This window comes from Solanum stenotomum, chromosome 3 (assembly GCF_019186545.1).
Source record: "Solanum stenotomum isolate F172 chromosome 3, ASM1918654v1, whole genome shotgun sequence".
Classification (NCBI taxonomy): Eukaryota; Viridiplantae; Streptophyta; class Magnoliopsida; order Solanales; family Solanaceae; genus Solanum; species Solanum stenotomum.
In genome coordinates, this window is record NC_064284.1 from 63,559,728 (window position 1) to 63,585,957 (window position 26,230).

Sequence of the window (26,230 nt, forward strand, 5' to 3'; positions counted from 1 at the left end):
ATGCACAAAATGGCAATAAGAATGACAATAAGAAAATCCAAGGAGTAATGGACAGGAGTCAACTAATTCCCTTTAATAGAAATATTTAAACATAAATAATTTTGTAAGCTATATATAATTTAGATCAGTGAGTTTTCACATAATTGAGAAATCATTTTAAGAGGTAATATTTAATTAAAATTAATTTAATGAAACACTTCTTACTTTAGAGACGGAGAGATTATTATTTTAATTTATTTATCTTATTTTTATGAATTTTTTTAATGCATAATATACTATGTGATATATTTAAGATTAAAAAACGAAATTTTTTAATATATTCTGCGTATTTTTTATTTAAGAGTATAAAAATCTAAATTTTTTTTAAGAGAATAAAAAATAAAAGATTATATCGTTAAATTAGATAAATAAATTAAAACGGAGAAAGTAAATAAAGAAATTAGAAACGTGAAAATATGGTTCATTGACGAATGGCAAAGTGGAGTTGAAATTGAATATTGTCATCAAGTCAACACGACCAACTCTTTTGACTTTTTTCCCTAACTTTGATATATTTTTATAAAAAATAATATAATTATCTGATATTTAAAATTTATTTATCTGATTAATATAAATTTGTTGATATATGAATATTCATTTAAAGAGTAAGCGTTTCCTTTTTAAGAATTTATCCATTTTAAGAGTTTACATTTGAAAGTTTTGATAGTATCGTAATCTTATTCATTCTATCATACTTTGTAGGGTGTGATATTAAGAGTTGCCTTCATCGGGTGATTTACAATAATAATATTGGAGGTAGGTGATGTGTAGACTGCGTTTTGATTCGTGGTCGCCTGACTGGTGGTGGTGGCTCTTGATTATTCTCTTTGTTTTATATTGATTGTCCACTTTCTCCTTTATACGTTTTTTTAAGAAATCTTAAACAAAAAGACTAATTTTACTAATTTATCCTTTAAGAAATTTCTTTGTTAACTTGTTTAAACTCTCAAAATGAATAACTTGTAATGATAAAACAGGTAATGTAATTAATTTTATCTTGATTTAATAAATTAACAAATAACTTAGAATGATTATTTAACGTGAAGAACTAATATGGAACGGACGAGTATTTTTTTTTTTTGGTTTCCCATTCGGTGTTCGGAGACCATATTGGAGCTCCGACTAAATTCGGATAGCGCTCTGCAGGGCCCATTCTGGGGTGACGCCCCCAACAGGATTTTCTCTACACCAGGGCTCAAACCCGAGACCTCTGATTAAGGGTGAAGCACTCCCACCAGTGTACCACAACCCATGTTGGTGAACGAACGAGTATTACTTAGTGGTCAATGCCCTTCCATTTTTAGTAGAAAAAAATGTAATCCATGGAACTGACCTAACCTACAAAAGGTATTAGCAGTAATTAATAATTAATTATACCATAGAGGACAATGGAATATTTAATCTAATTTATGGTTGACACAACTTGGACTTAATCCTATTAGAATTAATAACTTATTAATAGGCGGCAAGANTTGATGAACGAACGAGTATTACTTAGTGGTCAATGCCTTCCATTTTTAGTAGAAAAAAATGTAATCCATGGAACTGACCTAACCTACAAAAGGTATTAGCAGTAATTAATAATTAATTATACCATAGAGGACAATGGAATATTTAATCTAATTTATGGTTGACACAACTTGGACTTAATCCTATTAGAATTAATAACTTATTAATAGGCGGCAAGAAAGAAAGAACTTAGGGAAATTATTAAATTAATTTAGGTCATTGTACATATTTTAACATTCCAATCAACTTGTATTTACACTTTTAATCTCTTTGAATGTGAATTTTTTCAAATCTATTAAATTATTAAGTATTAAATCATTCAATTATCATATTTGAATTCGAAATATTCCAAGGCTCACTTTTTGGTGGCGGCACGCTCAACATGATTTTTATCATTTCCAAAGGCTCGAATTTTCTAAGAATGACACTCTCAACATGATTTTTTTCATTTTCAGAAACTCACACGAGAGACATATGATTAAAGATTAAGGTGTCTCAAATATCACACCCTACTACCAATGTTAGTAAGATATAAATTGTTGAACTCAACAAATTGACAATAGTACTAGTCACTAGAGGCGGATGCAGAGTAATGGTATCAGGTTCATCTGAACTCAGTACTATCGCTATGAAGTACAATTTATGAAATTTTGTAATATATCGTAAATATATATCTATAACTTTCAAAATATAACGAATCCAACGCTAAAAATCTTAAAGATTGAACTCATACAAATTAAATTCCGAATCTAAGCTGATCATACTAGTTCCAAAAAATTGTGGTGACTCAACTAAAACTTCAGCTGTGTTGACTTTTGTTTGCATGTATCAGTTGGTCAACTGCTTCATTCAAATCCTTTACTACTCCATCAATTCAAATAGATTAATTAATACAAAAAAAGAAAGAAAAAAAATACTTTAATTATCAGATTACAAGTCGTCAAGATTTTGACTTTAACTTTCTTATCTGCAATATCGAATAAAATTCATAATTTCACCTATTCAGAAATTTTCGCAACTCAATCATAAATAATAACATTTCGAGCCCTATAATTATGGTATAAAAATAGTAAGTACACAAACTGCCCTTTGTCACATAAACTTATAACCACATACAAAATTCAAAAGAAAAAAAAATGAATTTTAAAATTGTTAATTTCAAAACGGACGATAAACATATAATTAACAATAGCGTTGTCAAAAATAAAATCAGAAATCAAAAGTTGAATCATACACATATCTAAAAAATATATATTACTATTATCTTTAAAAACAAATTTAAAAAGAAACTACTATATCAAATCAAATCAAATTAGATAGAGCGATAACCGTGATGCTCCAACTTAAAATAACAAGTCTCATATCGATAAAACACTAGAGAGATATCAGATATATAAATAAGCAAGTCTTACACATTAGTAACACATTTTAAGACGGTACAAGCCTAGAACTAAAGATGATAATATCACTAGCAGACTGGGCTGTTACAATAACACTTAACTAGAAAAAAGAAGAACAAAGGGTACATACATATCTAAAATAACAGGTCAAACAATAATAATATAAAATAATAGTAAGAGAATTCAATCCAAAATACCTTTTAATTTTTATTTAGCATAATTAAGTATGCTTATCTCCTAACTCCTTTAATTGCTTTGTCTAATCATTTTTCTTTGAATAATGTCAACCAAATTCCAATACTTTCCCCCACCCCCTCCCATCACTCACCCATCCACCCACCCACCCCACCCCAAACATATATCTATATGTGTATATAAATACAACTATGACTTGAGAATTTCAAGTAAAACCAAATCAAACCAAAAAGAATCTTAGAAATTATCAAGAAGAATAGAGAAGGTATTAATAGCAATTATAAAGTTGATTAATTATGGCTGATGAATTTTTTCAAGATGGAGTCTATGGAGAAAGCTTGTGGATTAATTCAACAAAAAATATTTTTAGTTTATCATCATCAACTAATTGTGGATCTTCAATTCTTGATCCAATTATTGGACAATATAATTTTGCATGGCCAAATGATGATCAATTTTTGGACATGAAAAATAGGTCCAATAATGATGATTATTATTCTAGTTCTGATGACTCTATGGTTTTTCAAGAATTACCCAAAAATCATAACTTGGGTATTAATGGAAATTCTTCTTCACCAGATTGGAATCACTCACTGTAAGTAAATCCTGTTTTTCATCAATTTTTGGGTTATTCTCTTCATCTCGATTTACGTGTCAGTGTTTGATTGAGTTCGAGGTTTAAGAAAGACAGAACGAGTTTTGAAGTTTGTGGTCTATAAATTAAGCAATAGATAGTTGTAGTCTAAATCATCTTATTATTAAGGACAAAAAATGAAAATTTAAAATTAAATTGGGGGTGGATTAATGGTAGTTTAGAAGTTATCACTAACATGTTCTAATTTACATGACACATTTTTCATTTTGACTTTTTCAAAAAAGAATAACTTTTCTATATTTAAGTATAATTTGACTTTGAAATTTTCATTTTATCACTAATGAGATCATTTATATACAGTTTCACAAATATTTATGACTTATTTTAATCACTTATTTCAAAAGTCTTTGATTCTTTCTTTAAACTCGTACCTAGTCAAACAAGACCACTTAAAATGGAACGAGAGAGAATAGTTTCCTTTTTCATTGCGTATTTCTTAATTTTCCAATTTGAACAAATAAAAATGTACGTCTATTTTTAATACAATAACAACGTATAGTAGTGAGTATATTATTGGTAAAGTTTTCTTATATATTCCATCCTTTTTTTTCCTTGGAATTTTGCAGCAATGATTCCATGCTACAAGAAAATCTCAATTCAAGACAGAATTGTCCTCATCATAATGAATTGAAGAGGAACATTTGCAGCATAATTAGTGAAGACAATTCCTTAATTAAACCAATTATGAATCAAGATTTCACTAATTACTATTCAGATTTGCTTCAAACATTGTTTGCTAGTACTGATCTTCATGAAGAACAACCATTCAATTATCCATCATCATCAATAAATGATAGACAAAAATTGAATGATTTTGTACCTTCTTTGCCTAAGGTAAGTACATCACATATATATACTTTTGACCGATTTAAATATGTCATCGAACTTTGATGATGTGATCAAATCATCGTTTGCCACATGGATAAATTAGTTTTCAGTTAACTCATAATGGCATATTGGATGAGCCTATTCTCAAACGAAAATAACATAGATGAGTCAAACTTTTAAATGCAGACATAAATAAGCCTTTTTTTTTTTCAAAATTCAATAGGATTTTTCCTTTTATTTTATTTTAATCTATTGGTACAATTTTTTTCAGTCTGATATTGAAAAAATTGGAGAGTCCAAATTAAGCTCAATTACCAAGAATAACACAAATGAACAAACATTCAAACGGCAGAGAATTGAGACACCATCACCTTTGCCAACTTTTAAGGTATGCAAATATAATTCATTCGTTTTAATTTATACGATATAGTTTGATTGACTTGGCATGATATTTTTAAAGAAGTTCAAAATTTGTAACCTTAAATATATCATAACTTAATTGTGTGGCTATAAAATCATGAAACTTATGGTCTTAAACGAGCGTGGAGCTCGAGGAGCATTAAGGGTTAATCTAAACCCTCTTCACTGCCAATTAAATTAATTACACTTTTATTTAAAAAATTATATATACATATATACAAAATGAAAATTGTTTTTTATTTATATATATACTAAATGTTCAATTCTCTTGACTTCTCAGTGTTTATACCTTTTTATATTCTAAATCCTTTTAATGAAAAAAATCTAGCTCCACCATTGATTCCAACATAAAAAGATGATTTCTAATTTTATATATTTCATAATTTTTATATGTCTATAAAAGAATTATATTGGGATATTTTTTTCTGAATGAACTAAGAAAATAATGTCATATAAAATGAATTTTGAGCTTTGTTTATTAATTATTTTATTATTATTATTATTAGGTGAGAAAAGAGAAAATGGGTGACCGGATAACTGCCCTCCAGCAATTGGTTTCACCTTTTGGAAAGGTAAATACTTATTTTTTTAAAATTACTTTTTTAAAATTATTTTAGAGAGTTTTGATTAGGAAAAGATTTTTTCTCGATAGTTTTTATACTTTGATTTATATTATTTTTATATGTAAATCAGTTGGTTAAATCATATTAAAATATCATGCTTTTCTTAGTGTATAAAAAAAACTTTAATTTTTAGATGGTCACTAAATTAATACTCCTCCATTTCTATTTAGTTAGTAGTTGTCATCATTTTAGGTTTCACCCCTTAAAAACTAGATAAGTTTACTATTATATCATTATTTAGTGCTCTCTTGAAGTTAATTTTTTAATAAATAAGCATAAATTAATTTATTTTGATTAATTAATTTGACTAGTGACAGTGAACATAAATTCATTACTTACTTAGTTTTCTCATGTTGGTCAAATACATACTTTCTTAAGGGCAAAATAGGAAGAATAATGACATTTATGTATTGATTTTGGTGTAATGTCAAATATTAAGAAACATCATTTTTTAGTAAGGATGATATGTAAATAGAAACGAATCGAAATAGTTATTATTTCAGAAAGTCATTTTCTTTAACTATATCACTTTACTAATTCTTCAAGATTTTAATAAATCTTTTATAGTTTTATTAATTGAATTCACAATTTATTGTCTCAGACTGATACAGCTTCGGTTCTCCAAGAAGCAATCGAATACATCAATTTTCTTCATGGTCAAGTCAATGTATGTTTTTTTTTAATTACAACTCCACAAAATTAATATAAAACTTACCTATAAAAATTAAATATGATGAATTAATATTTGATTTTTTCAGGTATTTAGCAATCGATATATGAAAAATGGACCACCCACTCAACTTCAACAGGTAGGGGATCAATATAATTCTTTTTTATACTAATAATTTTTTTGAACGTACGTCCTGTTATTTTTATATCACCATGTTATAGCATGTTACGATATATTTATTACAAATGAAATTACTTTTTAAATGACGTGATTATATTAATATTTTTTATATTGTTTGAGAATATAGATTGTTGAACTCTCATTTTTTAAAATTAAACTATGATAGGTTAAGGAATTACAAGAAGGATTAAAACAAGGATTAAGGAGCAAAGGACTATGTTTAGTACCAATATCAAGTACTTTCCCATTAGCAGCTGAGACTACTATGGAATTTTGGACACCAACATTGGGAAGAACATTCAGATAGACTTCGAGGCAGATTTAGAATTTGAAATCAATGAGTTTCGATCTGTGTACATATTAAATGAATATCTTAATTAAGTCAAATACAAAGTTTAGACCGACGTTGTTATTGGATTCTGTTGAACATGTACCACGTACCCTACCTCCATTTTGATCATATAAACACGAACGAGGAGAGGCTTAAAAAATTACGTATAATTAATTGATCAAACAAAGTTATTTTAACTAATTAAGTGATCTTGTGGATAAGAATAAGGAATAAACATCGCAATATTATCGATATGGATTGTGATTGAATGATTAAAATTCCTTCACTTTTAATCAAAGGTCTCAATTTTGAGTCTTTGAGAATTAAAAAAATCTTGTTGAAAGCACCATTTTCAAAATTGGGCCCTACAATGCTTGGATCTGAATTTAGTTAAATTCCTATATGAATTTCAAATTTAATTAAACCTCAATGTGGATACCGAACAAACTACCTAAGTGGAGAAAAGGAAGTCAACGGAAAAAGTGAAAGGAAAACAAGTGGCTATTGATTAATTGAAGTGAACCAAAATAAGTACATACCAAACAAGTCACTAGGTATGGAAGAAAACAAAAACAGTTGAAAACTTTTATTGATTATTAGCATCTCTTGCTATCACTTTTTTATGATCTTTATGTGACATTTGAATTTGATTGGTTGATAGGTGTCATATTATACCTTTTTATTCATAGGAAATATGTTAGGTAATAATTACTTATATATATACTTACAATATAAAAGAATATTTACACTATTAAGTCATTAATTATAAGTAATTATTCATAAAAAAGTATGACTAAGAAAAGATACATGTTATAACATAATAAAATACATTGATAATGTCAAATTCTTAAACTAAATCAATAAATAGATCAAGTATAAATTACCTAATGACCATATGGCTCAACGCTCTTCAAAAACATTAACATGCACTCATGTCAAATCCACAAAAATGTATGGTACTACTTTTGAAGAATCCGACACACACATTATTAAGTCATTAATAATAACTAATTATTAATAACAAGTAGGATTAGTAATTAACCAAAAAAAAAAAAGATACGCTACTTGTTATAACACGTAAAATACAGTATTGATAAATGTAAAAAATATTAAACTAAATCAATAAATAGATCAAGTATAAATTACCTAATGACCATATGGCTCAGTGCTCTTCAAAAATGTTGATGCACCCATGTCAGATCCACAAAAATATATGGTACTACTTTTGAAGGATCCGACACACACTTAGCGAGCATGTTGTGCAGTAATAGAAATGTCNTATTTTTGAAGAATCCGACACACACATTATTAAGTCATTAATAATAACTAATTATTAATAAAAAGTAGGATTAGTAATTAACCAAAAAAAAAGATACGCTACCTGTTATAACACGTTAAAATACAGTATTGATAAATGTAAAAAATCTTAAACTAAATCAATAAATAGATCAAGTATAAATTACCTAATGACCATATGGCTCAGTGCTCTTCAAAAATGTTGATGCACCCATGTCAGATTCACAAAAATATATGGTACTACTTTTGAAGGATCCGACACACACTTAGCGAGCATGTTGTGCAGTAATAGAAATGTCATTTACAGAATTTCCAATACTAGCTGATGATGAATAAGGAAGTGAAGAAGAATTTCTTGATCTGAACACAAAACCAGGTTGTCCAGGATTAGACAATTTTGTTTCATTGCAAAGCATGAAGACAACTTGAGACATCATTGGTCTTTCATTTGCATATGATTGTACACATAATAGTCCAATTTGGATGCATCTCAAAACTTCACTACTTTCATACCAATCCCCCAATAAGGGATCAACAACATCTATAGCTTTGTCATCATTCCATGAATCCCATACCTGAAAAAAGGGAGAGCAAAGTCAACATTTCTGGTCAGTGGCGGAATCAAGATTTTCGATTAGGAGATTCAAGGAAAATACAAAAATGTTGTGTCTGGGGTTAAGGGGGTCCAAAATTTCATATATGTTTGAAGAAAGAATGTGTTTCTATTGAGCTAAAATAACTCAAAGATACTTTTAACATGATGTGACATTGTCAGTTTGCGCAACGGTTTTCTCAAAAGGCCTCACAATATTAAGAGTATCCAATACCTTATAAGTTATCTTTTTTCTATTTTTTCATGTGAAACTTTGTTTACGTACACTCAACAGTTTTCTCCTTAAACTAAGTTCCACATGACCTATCACTTTATAGGCTTATCTGGAGATTTCACTGCGTGCCACCATATCAATAGAGTATTTATGGTCAAGAACGGCCACTAGCTTCTTTTTGTGTAAGCATCTCTAAGGCTACAGGTAAAGATAGTAAACCGGCCCATAGATGGTAAAAGGCACCAAGTCGGACCCCACTCCATCACTCTACCATCTCTATAATTGTCCCATCAAACCATTGGCTCTGATATTAGTTGTTGGGCTAAAATAATTGATATTGTCCCCTTGGACCAAACCCGCATAGTTTTTTCAGAAGACTTCATAACATTAAGATTATCTGACATCTTAAAGGAGTATTTTTTTTTTTTACTTTTCTTGTGGGACTTTGTTCAGACACACCCAATAGTTTCTATCATAGCTTCCTAGAGAAGGGGATTCAATTTGAATACCCTTCCAATGCATGTAGCTCCACCATTGTTTCCATCCCTATGCTGGTGGAGGGTAGCAAGTACAGTGTAATAGTCAAAGTATGCACAAGCTAGCCCCGACTCCACCGTATAAGAAAAAAAAGAAGAGATGAACATTTCCACATATCCTTCTCTAGAGCAATGGTATAAGGGCTAGAGCAAAACAAGATACATCTTCTTAACTAAAGGTGAGTTCTTGATGAAGAGATGTCTTACATTTCCAACTAAATTTAATGAATGATCCTGATAATGTGTAGTGTTCTTCCTGCCAGTAATGATCTCCAACAACAGAACACCAAAACTGAAAACATCAGATTTCACTGAAAAATGCCCTTCCATTGCATATTCTGGTGACATATAACCACTGAAATGAACCAATAGCTATGTCAACATCCACAATTTTAATATGACATAATACATAAACGTGTCATTTAACTTAGCCTCAACTGATATCTATGAGGTGTGAATAAATAGACACTTAAACTTATATAAAGTTGAACAAATAGACACACACGTTCTACATGACATAATATGCGTCTTACATGGCATAATACAAATCAGTTCGAGTGTATCTTATGCGAATTATCATGTAGGACAAGTGTGTCTACTTGTTCAACTTTATACAAGTTTAAGTGCCTTTGAGAAAAATACACATATGTTCATACATAAAAGTGATGCTTACTATGTTCCAACGACTCGATTCGTGTTAGCTTCAACTTGGTCACCACCAAATATCCTAGCAGTTCCGAAATCTGATATTTTCGGGTGCATTGAGGCATCTAGTAAAACATTGCTGGCTTTTAGATCCCTGTGTATGATTCGTACTCGTGAGTCATGGTGTAGGTATGACAATCCTCGTGCTATTCCAATGATGATTTCAAATCGTTTTCTCCAATCTAACTGCAACCCTTTAGTTTTATCTGCAATACACGATTCGAAAGGATCAGTAACATGCCTATTTATATTTTTTACACAATCTGGACATGTATATATGTACCAAAGATGAAACTGTCTAAGCCTTTGTTTGGCAAGTATTCATAGATCAACATTTTCTCTCCTCTTTGTATGCAACATCCTAAAAGCCTCACAAGATTCCTGTGTTGTACTCTCGCGATTAACGTTACTTCATTCTTGAATTCCTCCATTCCTTGCCCTGAATTTTTCGAAAGTCTTTTGACCGCTATCTCTTGGCCGTTGTTTAGCTGGCCCTGAGATCAAAATGTAAGCTTGTTGTCAAGTAAAATTGTCTCAACAAATGAGTAAGAAGTTGGTAAAATATCGGGAGGTACCTTGTAAACGCTACCAAAGCCTCCTTCTCCGAGTTTGTTAGCATCAGAGAAATCATCAGTGGAAGAAATGATAGTGTTTAGATCGAAGATTAACACATCGACGTGTTCACTTCCATCCATCTCATTGCCTCTTGAAGAGTTCTCATAGGATGCTAAATTCCTTGTCAAAGTGTTCAAACTGGTGAATTGGTCCTCCTTATCTGTACATGAAGTAACTTAGTACTATTGTAAGTCGCGGAGCCAGATTTCACTAAGGGGATTCAATAAAGAAGTAAACACACGAAGAAATTAAGGGGTACCTTTACCTCTTCTCCTTTTCCTTATTACCAAACAACAAACAAATGAGAGCGCGATGAGTATTGCACCAATGCAGATTGTCACAATTGCTATGGTTCTTTTCATGAGATAGCCATTGTTGTTCTTCGAGAATTGAGCTGAAAGAACAAAAATGTAAAACTTTTTGTAACACAATACCGTAAAACATTAACAACTGTTTAATGTATGTGACCAGCTTATCTAAAAACTTTACCTGTTAGAGAAAACTTACACTATTATGTACTTAAAACTCTTAAACAATTCAACTTAGTATCAGAGCAGACAAAGTCATTCCCACACACAAAAGGACGTATTACAACAAAAAAAAAACACCCTGTATAATCCCACAGGTGGAATCTAAGGGGTAGAGTGTACGTAGACCTTACCTCTACATATCTTGTGAGGGTAGAGAGATTGTTTCTGATAGACACTCGGCTCAAGAAGATACAAGAACATAAATAAGTAAATAAAAGTTTTAATCTTTCTAACCACTTATGTACTTCTTAGACAAGATGATCACACGCTATTAAAACAATCTAAATTTTACCCAAAGTAGATGCAGATACTCTGATATACAAATCTTGTCCTCCATCTGTAAACTCCCTTGTGTCTATCAAGTCACCATACCAAGTGATGCATCCAATTCCCCCAATACTAACATTAGCACTTGCATAAGCAGAGCAAGAACAATTATTCAAACACAATTTCTCACATTCTTGCAACCCGATGCTTCTATTCAATCGCGCGTTGTAAGTGTCTGGGACCTTCACATTACTCAATTTAGCAAACCCCTCGCCATTTTTGCACACATTCTCGTCCTCCTTCCTCAAACACCCTTGTGAACCATCTCTCAAATACCACGATCGGTTTTCCCTTGGCTCGTATCCAATAAGACACTTGCATTCAAATTCACCCAAGTTGTACAGGTTGCAATTACTAAATTTTCCACAATGTACATAGTCATCACACGAGTCCTCAGGCGCGGACCAAAATTGTACCCATTTCTTCGCGCCTTCTTGCCAGTTCAATATACTCATCATCCCTGATTCGTTCAGTACTAATCTCGAGATAACAGGATCATTCATAGTGAATATCACAGAGACTTCACTTTCATTGTCAACATATTTGCTGTTAAATATAAATCCAGGCCTCATTCCAGGTACACCACTCCAACCTAGACCGGTCCAGGGTCCGGTTCGCCATATCCTGTTAGAATTTTTATACAGGAAAACTTGAGGTACTATTCCATTTATCTCAATCTTGTATACATACTCCCCTGAACCAGGATCATTCATCGATTTCCACGACGTTAGAGACCGGTTCAAACCGGTATTCTTGTCAATACCAAATTTCATATCAGGAAGTATAGTATTTGTAGGATGATCAAAGCTTTGCCATACAATAATTTCCTTTTTCGTGTCACGAAAAAACACAAAATTCCCTGAATCCAATAGCTGAGCAGAGGAAATAACTGTTTTCCAGGAGAATATTTTGGTATTTCGATTTAGTTTAACAAGACTACCTGTTGGGTCGATAGAGAGAACCCCGTACGTGTCATTTACAGGGTTCTCTCTATTAGCGACCCAAACGACAGTTAGTTCAGGGATGTTATTGTACCAAATTCCGACGTATCGATTGTTGGAATAATTTCCAGGGCTGAAGAAACCAAGAGCAAATAATTTTCCAGAAGAAACTAACAAATCTCCATCTTTTAGAGATTTGTTAAAGGAAATTGTATCATTGGAAGTGCAAAATTGGACATAAAATAAGATGAATACTACTAGTAAAACTATCATGAACAATTTTTTCTTGGACATGATGTTTAAAACAAGTAATGGTTAGATCGATCAAACCCCAATAGCTTTAGCTCGAATACTATATATATATATGAATAAAAAATCCACTAAAAAAGTATGGATAATCTCGTACTCAGACTCGTAGAATTCAAATCTTGAATCAGCAACTAGCTTTAGTATATATATATTTTTGTAAATAGAGTTTACATGAAATTCATGATTATAACCTTTTGAGCTAGCTAGTTGAAGTAGTACTACAAAGGTAAAAAGTTTGTTGTAATTAATGAAGCACAACTACCCCCAACATAGTGAATTAAGTGTTTTTTTGTACCTTATGTCTGTTTTCTGTGTGTAATTAATTGTTAAACGCAGGAGACTCGTGGGGTCCTAAAGCTTTCAATGTGTGTTTGGTTGATCGAGATGTAAGAATGAAGATGACTCTGTGTTATATATAAATATTTGAGAGATAATATTTTCTTTGTAGTTACTTGTCAACGCCAAAAAATAAGTGTTCCTCCTCAGGCGTGGGCGTGCGGGGAGTGTTAAGAAGTCCCATACCAATAGAGAATTGAAAAATTGGTTTCCTCATAAGGATTTGGACAAACCTCCCCTCATGAGCTAGTTTTTGAAGAGTTAGACTCAGGTGTCATATCTTTATGAAGTAGAAAGGTCAGCCTTGTTTGTTGTTTGTCCATTTTTTACCCAAGCAAACTAATGTGGATGAAAATCAATGTTCGTGTTATCAAATGGAGAGGCAAGTTTGAAGTACATCACAATCAATATTAATGGGGCTGATAATGGTGTATGTAAAATTTAGCTAGAGTTTTGCCATAGATTTCCAAATATTCTTGGCAAATATTATTTGGGTGAAATTTCATCATGTGTTTGGCCATAGTATTTGGGAAACACATTTCACTTTTTTAGAAAAATATGATTTATACCCATAAGTTTTAAAAACTATCAAAACTAACCATAAGTTTGTATTACAAGTCAATTAGATTTTCGTTGCAACAAATAACAAGTAGTGTCCGTGACACTGGAGCAATGTGATAGTTTGGAGTGAGTGCAACAAGCATCATTCCATACATCGTGAAGTAGACAAAGCACATGACTTTGTTACCTTGAGCCGATTGTTCATCATTTTCATCAACAACCATATCATCACTTTCATATTCATTGAATATTTCATCACTACTTTGGTGTTCACGTAAAACACTATGTAATACAACGCAAACAACTACTATAGAGGGTGTTTTTGTAAAAGATAATAGTTTGGTGTAAAATTTCAATTTTTAAAAGATCCCAAATAATGAGATTTGACCCAAATATTAGAAAAAACTAGTATTTGGAAATTTGGGATATTTGCCAATAATGACAAATTGTATGGACAAACACTATTTGCCAAATTTTTCTCCAAATATTACTTGGAAAATCTATGGCCAAACGGGTCCGTCTATACTTTTATTCGTGGCGGAGGGAGGATTTTTTTCATCAAAGGCGTTTAAAATATAAAGAAGTAAACACTAGAAAATTACGGGATAACAAATAGAGTAGGGCGACTTCATCGAGTCTTCCTTAGTTAAAATTTATTGTGTTTTGTTTTACCTCTCACTTTGCTGCAGTATTCTATTTTATTTTAAACTTCTTGTTTTTCTTCTTCCGAATTAATGTCTCTTCAATCAGATATTACTTTAAAAATCGCCAAGATTCTTAAAAAAAAAGTGCAAGTATTAAATTACTAATGTTATAATACATATTCAGTATGCAACAAAAAAGTACTCAATATCAATAATTTGAATCATAAAAGTAGTTAAAAGTTGACATTATATATACATGTAATTTTGAAATCTATGATCAAGAAATATTAAAGGAACATTTCAATCTTTTTATTCATATAACAAGGTTTATATTATGTACATAGCAAAAGATCATTTTTTTTTTTTTAAAAAAAGACTTATCTATATTGGAACTTCACAATTTCATAAAATGAGAAAGAAGATTATTTCTATAATTAACTACCCAAAAAAAAACATTATTTTTGTAAAAAAAATCAATGTAAGTGTACAAAGAGAAAATTGTTAACCACTCGTAGTACTAATGTACTATACGAGGGTAAGTTAAAACACTATTGGTCCTCCTGATATGGTCGGGTGGAGAAAAAACACTAATGTACTACCTATACATTTTTGCCAGCAGGGATCCATCATCCATGTATTGCATTCATTCGTCGTGGAATCTCTATGTTCACACTCCCATCAGTGGAATTTGCCTTGATTTCTATTCTGTCACGTAGAAGCGGGCTAGCCTATGATCTGTCTGAACGTTTAACTCTACCGGGGATCAAGCATGGTAATCGTTACTTGATTCACAGTGAAAGTTTCTTCGTAAATAGTTTCCGAGTGTTCATCAACAGGTCTTCTTCCGAGGCAAAAACCAGGGTGTTTAGGCTGAGGCATTGTTGCGGTTTCACTTCCTAACATCAATACAACGGTTGCCATGTTCGGTCTATCTTCTGCTTGTTCCTGAACACACAATAACCCGACCTGTATGCATCTGATTACTTCACACGGAGAAAATGATTCACCAACTGATGAATCGAGTAGTTCTGAGGCTCCTCCTTCTCTCCATAGTTTCCACGCCTGCAGAGTGATTACACATTTAGGGGTGGAACTAGAGAGAAAGTTACAGGTTCGAAGAACTCAGTAGCAACTTTAGTAAAAACCTTGTATTTATGTTATGAAATCTACTTAATATGCATAAGTAATTTATCGAGAACCTACTAATTATCTATATATTTTTAGAATTCAGAACGCATAAACTCAAAATTCTGTTCCGACTTAGTTAGAAATGATGACTAAGTTGTGATAATTTAGGTGTACTTACATGGCCAAGAAGGTTTCTTTCATTGTTCTGAAAATAAAATCCTCTGTTCTTCTTCCCTGTTACTATTTCCAACACTAAAACTCCGAAGCTGAAAACGTCTGATTTAACAGAGAATAGACCATCCATCGCGTATTCAGGAGACATGTAACCGCTACATTAAGAGAGAAAAAAAGTGGATTTACCAACACTTTTCGAAGTGTTTTTTATGAATGATTTATAAGGAATAATGTGATTCTACTTACTAGGTTCCAACAACTCTCTTTGTATTTCCTTCGGTCTCATCGCCTCCAAAAATCCGTGCCATGCCAAAATCTGATATTTTCGGGATCATTTCCTCGTCAAGGAGAATGTTGCTTGCTTTGAGGTCTCGGTGGATAATCCGAAATCTTGAATCTTGATGAAGATACAGAAGCCCCCGAGCAATCCCACAGATAATGCTGAATCGTCTTTGCCAATCTAGCAACGAGCTTTTCTGCTTATCTGAGACGCGTATATTTGTTAATTTTGAAGTCCAATAGCACACATAAACATAAGAATATATTGAACGAAAAACGACTTACTGAATAAGATTGAATCCAAGCTTTTATTTTCCATGTATTCGTATATCAACATTTTCTCTTCCATCTCAACGCAACATCCAAGAAGGCGAACGAGGTTTCTGTGTTGAAGTCTTGCAATCAATCTTAGCTCATTCTTGAATTCCTCTACTCCTTGGCCTGAATTCTTTGACAGCCTTTTCACTGCTATTTCTTGACCTTCATCTATTATTCCCTGATAATAAAAAAAAAAAGATGTTCTTTTGTTGAATGTCTTCATATTTTCCAATAAAACAGAGTCCGTCTTTCTCAATGTTGCTCGAATCTTGAAAAATGTCACTGCACTCGTGTTACATCCTCCAAAAATGAAGTATTTTTTGGAAGATCCGACAAGGGTGCAATGATATTTTTGTAGGATACGAACAACATAGGTTGGTTTCACGTCTACCTTGTAAAGGCAAAAAGGACTAGTTTTTCATATGTTGCTCATATCCTTGAAAAATGTTGTTACACTCGTGTCAGATCCGACAGGGGTGCAATGACATTTTTGTAGAATCCAAACAACATAGGTTTTTTCACATCTAGTTGAGCTTTACATTGTAAATGCAAAAAAGGACTAGTTTTTCATGTATTGCTCAGATCCTCGAAAAATGTCACTACACCCGTGTTAGATCAATCCTCCAAAGTGATGCATTTTTGGAGGATCTGACACGGGTGCTTGCAACGACAATTTTGTCCTGTCTGAGCAGCATATGTTCTTTTTACTGATATATAATCAGTTTTAACTTGCAAATGCAAAAAGGACTGGTTTTTTGATGTATTTCCTCGAAAAATGTCACTGCACCCGTGTTACATCCTCCAAAGTAATGCAATTTTGGAGGATCTGACATGGATATAACGACATTTTTGACCAATACGAGCAACTTTGTTTTCTTAACGTCTTACCTTGTAAACGCAACCAAAACCTCCCTGGCCTAACTTGTTTGCATCAGAAAAGTCTTCAGTAGCCACAGCTAAGGTACTGAGATCATATAATGGCAATTCAAACTCGTCCGCGATTTCCCCAGAAATTTCTCTCTTACTTGGAATAATGGCTGTGTTCACTAGAAGATCTTGACTTCTTTCAATAGAGCCTGGTTCAAAAATAGTGTAAGAAATATGAAATATGAAATATGAGATGGTTACTGTATAATATATAGATAGACACTTTAACTTGACCTCAACTGTTAACTGAATGCTCTAACTTTGAGTAATGTATAGTTAGACACCTCAACTCGTCTCCATCATGTCTAGTGAATGTACATTCCAATTTACAAAATGATCATTTAGACATTTCCAAAATTTATGTGTCACAATAACGTATTAGGTGTCCATGAGACACAGTGAAGACGAGTCGAGGTGTCTATAGATGTGCATTCTTTATGTATTATGCCTTAAAGTAAATATCGAATACCATACTGAAATCGAAATTATAGGCTTATAATATAACATACCTCTTTGTTCTGTTTTCTTTCTTATTGGATCTTCCAATATTTTTTTTCTCTTTGATAAAAAGAAAATGCTTACAACTCCAATTAGAACAAGAACAACACCAGCTGTAATTCCAGTAGCCATAGCAATTCTTTTTGTTTTGCCAGAACCATCTTCAGATCCAACATTTCCACTTTTTGCTGAAAATTAACACATAAAAATGAGTATTCCATCAATGGTTGTATTTTTTATAACAGTAAAGTCACAAAATCATTTTTTATCGCGATTGAATAACTTGAACTAGGTGTGGATTGCTCGAAAAATACAAATGAACGGAAGGTCAAGTTTCCTTTGTCATGAATTCAAAAACATTAATGCACATTACATAACTTAGTAATTACTATAGTCGTTTGATTTTTGGAATAACGGATAACAATCCCGAGATGAAATGTGAGATTATATTATTCCGTGTGATTGGATGTTTGATATTGGGGCTGGTCGTTACACCGTAATTGTGATATTATTTTTATACAACCTTTAATGCGGATAATAATCTCTAGATAAAATACAAAAAATACCAAAATGGCATTTCTTGAGACTCTTCTTCCAAGGTCCTTTAGATTAAATCTAAGGTTAAAATTGAAAATATAATAGTTAATACTAATTTATCCAATGTAAAGTCAAGTGCATATATATTAAATAATATTATACATTATTTATTTTTTAATATTATAATTTTAATGTAACTTGTACACCATTCAAATGACCCAAAGACTGTCCTTGTCAAAAAGTATTTATTTTTTATGTTTATAATATGAAAGTAAACCTTATGAAAAATTAAAAGTAGAACTCATACTATATGTAAATTTGAAATTAATCAAAGTCAAAATAAAATTAAAAATAGAACTCATACTATATGTAAATTTGCAATTAATCAAAGTCAAAATAATCGGCCAAGTGACTATTTTTGGAATATAAAGTGGGTCCAAAAAAATGATTTCTTCTCATCCATTTCAAAAAGAATCTTTTGTGTGAACTTACACCTAACTTTTTAGGACCAATTGTCCACTAATTTTAGTTTTTCCATTTATTGTCAAAAATTTTAAAATAAATAATAATTAAAAAAAGATATGATATCCTCATGAAAATATAACAATAAAAGCAGCAAAAAATTAATGTATTTTTCATTATGTCACGCAACAATTTGCGTTGGCAATACAAAATACAAAATAAAAAAATGTAACACACGCTTTGTTCACTTTATGACCATGTTTTAATTTTAAACCCCTTTCTCACCTTCTTTTTTTTAGGTAAGCATTAACTTATAACGAGCCGGATTTAAGATTTGAAGTTTACGAATATTTATAATAAGAGTCTGAGCTAAAATTTTAAGTTTATAAATTATAAATTCTAGAAAAAATAGCTTGCTGAGTTCTTGATAAATAATTTATACATGATTAGTGTATTTTTAAGCAAAAATATAGAGTATAGATCAAAGCTACTAAGTTCTATCAAATCTGCCTACATACTTAATATAGCTTCACCTGAAAGAAAACGATGGTCTAAATAAAAGCTATTGAATTCACGTGAATCTGTAAGACTGTAACCTGTAAGTGTTCACATCAAACTAATTAATAAAGCTAGAAATGTACCTTTTATACTCACTTAGTTTTATTAATGTACATCGAGTGCTAATAAGTATTTATCCTTTTATACGTGTGTATATTACTATTATAATTTTTTTCCATATTATTTGTATATGTAACTTAAATTCTAGTTGAAATATGATATCATGCTTATTCATAGGAAGAAAATAAGATAACAAAGAAAAAGGAAACTCACGTTTAGTTGGCTTACCAAAGGGGGGAATAAAAACTTTGTATTAGTAGAATTTTCTTTTGAATGGAAAATAATTAATTCTAGAAGCTTGAGATATAGGTGCATTATTTTCTAACTAATTAACCATCCCAATCTAATCAAAAAGGAACAAAAAAATTCAAACACCTAATAGTAGATAAACCATATAATTAACTAATTTAGGACTTTTGAAGGTATTTTTCATATGTTTTGGTTTACATTTTTTTCTTTAATTTTTCAATGCATAATAATTCAAAAAAGAAAAAGGAAAATTAAGTGAAAATTAAAACGTGCCTACCACAAAGAATATGTTTTGTCTCACTCAATATCAAATAAAATATATAGCAAGATAGTAATATATTTGAATATATAGTTGGCTGTTTTCAAGTCTTTGTCAATAGTCAATGGACTTTAATTAATTATAATTTGCTTATTGTAATGATAATATGTACTAACTTCTTGTTTTTTTCAAAGTATAGCACCAACTACTTTTCTACTTAATTACTCTCATTAAATATACACTAACAAGATATTTTAAACAAGCATCTTTTTTTCATTACGAAATATCGAAGTCTATTATTTATACAATTATTTTAGAATTTTCAAAAAAAATTATTGAACTCTGATCCATTATCTATACAATCGTTCTAGAATCTCCTAAAAATGAAATATCAAACTCTATCATCTACAAAATCGTTCCAGAATCTCCTAAAATAAAATATTAAACTTCATCATCTACACAATCGTTCCAAAATCTCGTAAAATCTCAACAAGGGCGTGCTAACAACCTAGTGTGACGTGGCGAATCTCCACGTGTCCAACCCATGATATTACTTCAAATTTCTAAAATAAAGGGGTAAAAAATCGCCTAGACAACCATTTTTTTTATCATTTAAAAATATATAGTTCAAACTTCATGAAAAATGAGACGGATTATTATTATTATTCAACCCAACAAATACATTAAAATTCCATATATATCTCTACCAACACCCAACCACTCCATTAAATTGAGTTCGACTCAACTCTCTCCTACTAAATTAAGAATAGCGGTAGGATATTAAGTACTCTTTTCATAATAACTAGAGGTTTCAGATTCAAGTTTTATAGAAGAAGATTAAATTACCTTTTCATTATTTTGATATGGAGTACTATTTTACCACAAAAAACGTATTTTCTATAACAATTCAAACATATATCGAACATCAGATTGAAATAAAAAATATACCTGCGTCAGAAGAAGCAGCTCTAACGTAGAGAAATTGTCCACCTTCTGCTGCCGAATATTGGCGCATATCGACTAATTCCTTTGTCCAAATGACACAACCCGAACCCGAACCCGTAACGTTCGCGGTGGTGTACGCCATGCATGAACAGTTGTACCTACACATTTTCTCACATTCTTCCAAATTCATCTTAGTATCAACAAATGAACTTGAACTTTGTGGCAATTTCATGTTCTTTAATATGTTAAAAACATCAGTTTCACAATCCAAATCATGATATCTAACACATCCATCTGATCCATCTCTTAAATCCCATGCCACTTGATTTTTAGGCTTGTACCCTACTAGACATTTGCATACTGGCGATAAATTCGCGTTACAAATTCCCGAAACACCACACTCTTCGTATAAATCACATTGGTCCTTCGGGGCGTACCAAAATTTGTTCCAAATGTTACTAGTCGGAATCCAAGTATACCTCTCTAAAAAACCGTTATGCTTCACTAACAATCTCGAACATATTTTCTTGTCAAGCACCTAACAAAAATATAATTAAGTAAAAACACGTTTTTACAAAATTTAACATTGTATCAGAGCATATATATATATTAGTCACGTAGAAATAAATGTTAGACCTAACTAACCCCAAAAGTAGATTGTATAAGAAGACAAAAAAGTCCCCTAGCCCCACTATCCTAAAAATATAATATGGAAATCCAACATCAGATAAACAAAGAATTGATAACAAGTTTAACTCTGATACCATAATAAAAAATAGACACTCAACAGCAATAACTTGTTCATGAAGTGAAGATTGCCTCCATCCCACCACTAACATGAGACTCAACATAACGCTACCCGTCATTACTAAAAAAGAATCAGACTCACACGTGAGTGAAGAGACGTACATACCTCAAAAGTGTAGTAAACTTCATCCTTATTCATCTGAAACTCGAAAACTATAATATCTGTTGGTTTCATTTCTGGTACACCACTAAATCCAACACCATTCCAAGGTCCACTTCTATAGAAAATTGTATCTCTATTTGTCAAATAAGCTTCAGGCAAACCATTAACATCAAGTTTAAACGTATAATTCCCCGGAGAAGGATCAAATGGCGATTTCCATGACGTTATATTCCGATTAAACCCCGTTTTCGAGTCCCACCCAAGTTTCATCCCGGGTAACAGAGTATCCGTTGGATAATCAAAACTCTGCCACACCATAATTTCGTCTTTCTCTGTTAGAACGACGAAATTACCTGAATCCAATAACTTAGCGATAAATGTAGTATTATTATTAGCGAAATTCAATGACCACGTATAATTTCCATCTCCGTCACCAATAACAAGACGTCCATCTTGTGTTATTTTTAACACAGGGGAAGACGATGAATTGATGACGGGGTTTTCTCTGTTCGCGACCCAAACTATCGTCGTTTCTTTGATTTCTTTGTACCATATTCCGACGTACCATTTGTCTGAATTCGGACCACCAGGAGTGAAAAATCCTAATTCGAATTTTTTTTGTTGAGAGACTAAAGTTTTCGATATCGTAAGGGGATTTGTAATTGTGATCGTATTATCTGTTGTTGCTGCTGTTGCGAGGATTTGTGAAATTAGAAAAAAGTAGAAGCAAGAACATAGATGAAAAATGTGTTTTTTGGTGTTAATGTTAGTCATTGTTGACTTCAAAAAAATGGGGGTATTTCTTAGCTTATGTAGTAGTACTTCTTGTTATCTATAAAGATTTATTTTTTAAAAAAATTGTTTGTTAGGAAAATGGAAACGGAGATAAGTTTTTTTTTTTTTTGACACCTAATCCACAAGCCTCCACGTTTTGATTCTTTCTATGTATATATATATATCGTTATTTTAATTAGGCGTAATACATATATATTTAGATATTTTAATTTGATTTTAATTGATGGTTAAACACTTCAACTTATTTTTACTGTGTCTTGTGGACATAAGGTGCGGTGACAAGACACGTGAATTTTCGAGGTGTTTAGATGATTATTTGTAAGTTGAAGTGTTCAACTGACACAATCGAGATGAATTGAAGTGTCTAAATGTGTATATATAAAATTGGAGGATTTACTTGTCAGTTGAAATCAAATTTGAAGTATCTAGATGTGCATATTCAAATTGAAGTGTTAACTTTTCCGTCGATGCCAAATTTGAGGTGTCTAGATATGTATATTAGAAAAAAAAAAGTGACTTGTCCACTTTGTTATAAAGTCAAAAATTTCAAATTTTATCTCAAAAACTGTTTAGAAATAAATCTCCAAATTTGCATTAGATATGAATTAACTAACCCTTTATAAATTATAATTCTGACCACATCACTTATTTTAATTTGCCGATTGATGTTAGTATAATCTTTAAAATTATAAAGGTGCTTATGAATCATTGTGTGCAAAATCATTATAACAATTAGTTAATTAAAATATATTTTCTTTAAAAACTTTTTAGGCAATATATGTCTATGATTAACTTAATTAAACTCCACTTGGAGGAGAGGGGTTTATATTAGACCCCACTTTTCAAAGTCAAATTGGCTCATTGCAATTTTTAGTGGGTAGGTTAAGTTAGATCAAATCAGTTAAGAAGAATTGATATTTATTTATTTATTTTAGAAGAAAATTTGTATTCGCTATTATTCAAGTGTGCATATAAGGTAGCTCTCTGAACGACCTTGATTGAAAAAGCATGCATGTAAAATGATTTTGAATCTAAAACTCCCAATTTGAAAGATCATCTGCTCAATTAACTTGATCACCCTTACTGATATCTCGAAAGAAGAGTTGATATTTAACAACACTATAATCATATACTATCTAAATTATATACATTAATTTTCTAAAACGAAAAAAAGGAGATGAAACTATTAACGTGTAGATATAAATAAACATTCATTTATCCTTAATTAAATGTTTTAAGTTCGAGTCATATATATAAAGTTCTTTAATATGAAGCGCTTTACCTTCAAAATAAACTTCTCAAAACGAATTTAAATGACTAAATTAATTAAACCCCAAAATAAATATGAACCCAAATGGGAAATTAAAAAAACAAGAAAGTAATTTAGTGCATGGGAAAAATAAATAAATCAAGTAGTCCAAAAGTTTATGACCAAACTAATTAAAATTTAAAGGTCAACGAGAGTAAGCATATATATAAATATAATATAGAAAAAATAATTCCCACGTCCTTCACGGATTATTTAATATATTTTTTAAATATTTTATAATTTATTAATTTTTTAAATTAAAAGTCTTTGAATAAAGAAAAGAATCTTACCAAAAAGTATTTTTCTCGTAAAAAACATTCAAGTTGAATACACACCGAATAAAAAAAAACATTGGGGGCCTAAAACCATCATTTTAGTGGCTTGTTCGTGATCACTTAATTAATGATAATTATATTAAAAAATCAATCAGTTTTATTTTATAGCAGAAAAGTCAATCAATTAATTTTACGCAGTATTTTCTTTTATCAATATTGCTATAGTTAATTTTTTTACAAAATATTAAAAGCTATATATTTATTTTGATTAATTATTAAATCAATCCACTTTTATTTTATCAAAATGAATCACTTTCTTGTTTGTGTCAAATTACTCGAACTCAAATTTTAATATGAATATCCGATCCTAAATAAGTTTTTTTTTTCCTATGCCGTGTCAGGCTGTGCTAGTTTTCACATTAATTCTCCTTTTCTCATTTTTAAAGTGTCGTGAAATTTGGTCCAAATACATGACCATTTTAAATTTTCTACTAAATAAATCATTTAATAAACTAAACCATTTGAATTGTTTTTTTTTTTGTGCAGAATATACATTGGAGTAATAATTAGTAATTTTACATATATATTAATTTTTTTCCAGAAATTAATCCAAGAGAATTATAGTTCACATGTATACACAAGTATATATGTAGAGCTATGAAGTTCATCGAAAAATTTGTCGCTAAATAATTCAATTAACATAATTTTTAGATATTTCACCGCAAATCTGTCACCAAATAAAATTAGTATGCGAGAAATTTTAATATTTAGCTATACAATTTATCTAATGCGAATTCTTATATATTAATAGTGGTTGGAGGATGAATATATTGAACATTTTAAATTTAAAAAATGGAGATATTTTAATAAGATAAACTAAAATAAATTTAATATTAAAAAATTTGTAGCTTATTATGCCTATAAAATATTGGTTTGGTATCGTTAGATATGGAAATAGAAAATAATCTCTATTCTTTTAAAATTCTTGGAATTATTTTAATTTATGCAGAAAATTAATGTTTTGGTAACCAAACAATTTTTTTTTATTTTAAAAAATAATCTTGTGGGCCAAACATGACTTAGTCTTCTTCATTGATCTGTTTTTTTTTTTTTTTTTGCTTTGATATTAGACCATATGCAATCCGATTACTCTTTTTCCAAGGCGTGTCATAGTGGTATTATATGTGTGGCAAGAGTCAGCTGGAATTTGAAGTTTATTATTCTAAATTTCTAATTAAATTTATAAGTCAGTTTAGTTATGGAGTGTCATGTAATTAAAGATTTATATATATCTCATATATTTTTTGATACAAATATAGAATTATTGAAATACATTAGTATCCATATCTAGTATTATAGGTTCATCTCTGATTATAACATTTGGACCACCAATATTCTTACACTTAAACAAATTATCTTGTGTTTATTCTTTCCATTAATAAAATTTCAAAATGAAATGACTGAATTTCATGTGTTTGTTATATATTAAGTTGGGACTCTACAGAGGCTATAAAAGATATAACGATAGCTAGCCAACTCTATTTTTAACGAGATTAAAGCAATATTCTAGAAAATGAAGATAGAAAAACCCAATGTATCATTGAACGAGAAGTTTAAAAATGAACATATTCTGAGAAGATAGTTAGTAGCATATATATTCTGCATTTTCTTTTCCTCTTTTTCTTCTTAATCCTATGATCTAATCCCCATTACTATTTCTAACACTTTAACCAAAGGTTAATTTAACTAATTTTGAAGTTAATTAAATTGATTACAATCAACTAAATATTTCAAATTTGAATTTAAACATTCAAAAATTATAACTTATGTTTTTTTTATAAAAAATTATATAATATAAAATATCAGTTAAAATTTACATAATTTAAATTTTAAAAAATAAAAATATCAAATAAATCGAGATAGGGTAGAGAGTAGTTGTTTGACATAAGTTTAACTTAAAGTGGAGGGGCAAAAAATATGTTTATCATTGACTATTTATTTAACTATAATATATATTGAGCATAGACTATATTATAAAAAGAGTCGAAAATTAAATTAGTGTGAGCCGAC

General features: G+C 30.5%; 2 protein-coding genes across 2 annotated transcripts; one reads left to right on the top strand and one right to left on the bottom strand.

Moving 5' to 3' along the window:
• Positions 1–3,376: 3,376 nt before the first annotated feature.
• Positions 3,377–6,981, top strand: LOC125860516 (transcription factor bHLH112-like). Its single transcript, XM_049540496.1, has 7 exons — positions 3,377–3,738; positions 4,365–4,632; positions 4,898–5,014; positions 5,553–5,618; positions 6,271–6,336; positions 6,428–6,478; positions 6,686–6,981. Exons 1-7 carry the CDS (start codon positions 3,440–3,442, stop codon positions 6,824–6,826), a joined length of 1,008 nt encoding a protein of 335 aa, XP_049396453.1. The 5' UTR covers positions 3,377–3,439; the 3' UTR covers positions 6,827–6,981.
• A 1,337-nt stretch (positions 6,982–8,318) lies between these two features.
• LOC125859158 (uncharacterized) lies at positions 8,319–22,555 on the bottom strand. The gene is made up of 16 exons (XM_049538867.1): positions 21,785–22,555; positions 20,875–21,409; positions 17,813–17,989; positions 17,265–17,452; positions 16,344–16,554; positions 16,026–16,263; positions 15,784–15,934; positions 15,235–15,539; positions 12,958–12,979; positions 11,652–12,912; positions 11,095–11,223; positions 10,790–10,989; positions 10,498–10,708; positions 10,183–10,420; positions 9,717–9,864; positions 8,319–8,721 (listed from the first exon to the last, which is right to left on the bottom strand). The coding sequence occupies exons 1-16, from the start codon at positions 22,553–22,555 to the stop codon at positions 8,413–8,415; spliced, it is 5,094 nt and encodes a 1,697-aa protein (XP_049394824.1). The 3' UTR covers positions 8,319–8,412.
• Positions 22,556–26,230: the final 3,675 nt, after the last annotated feature.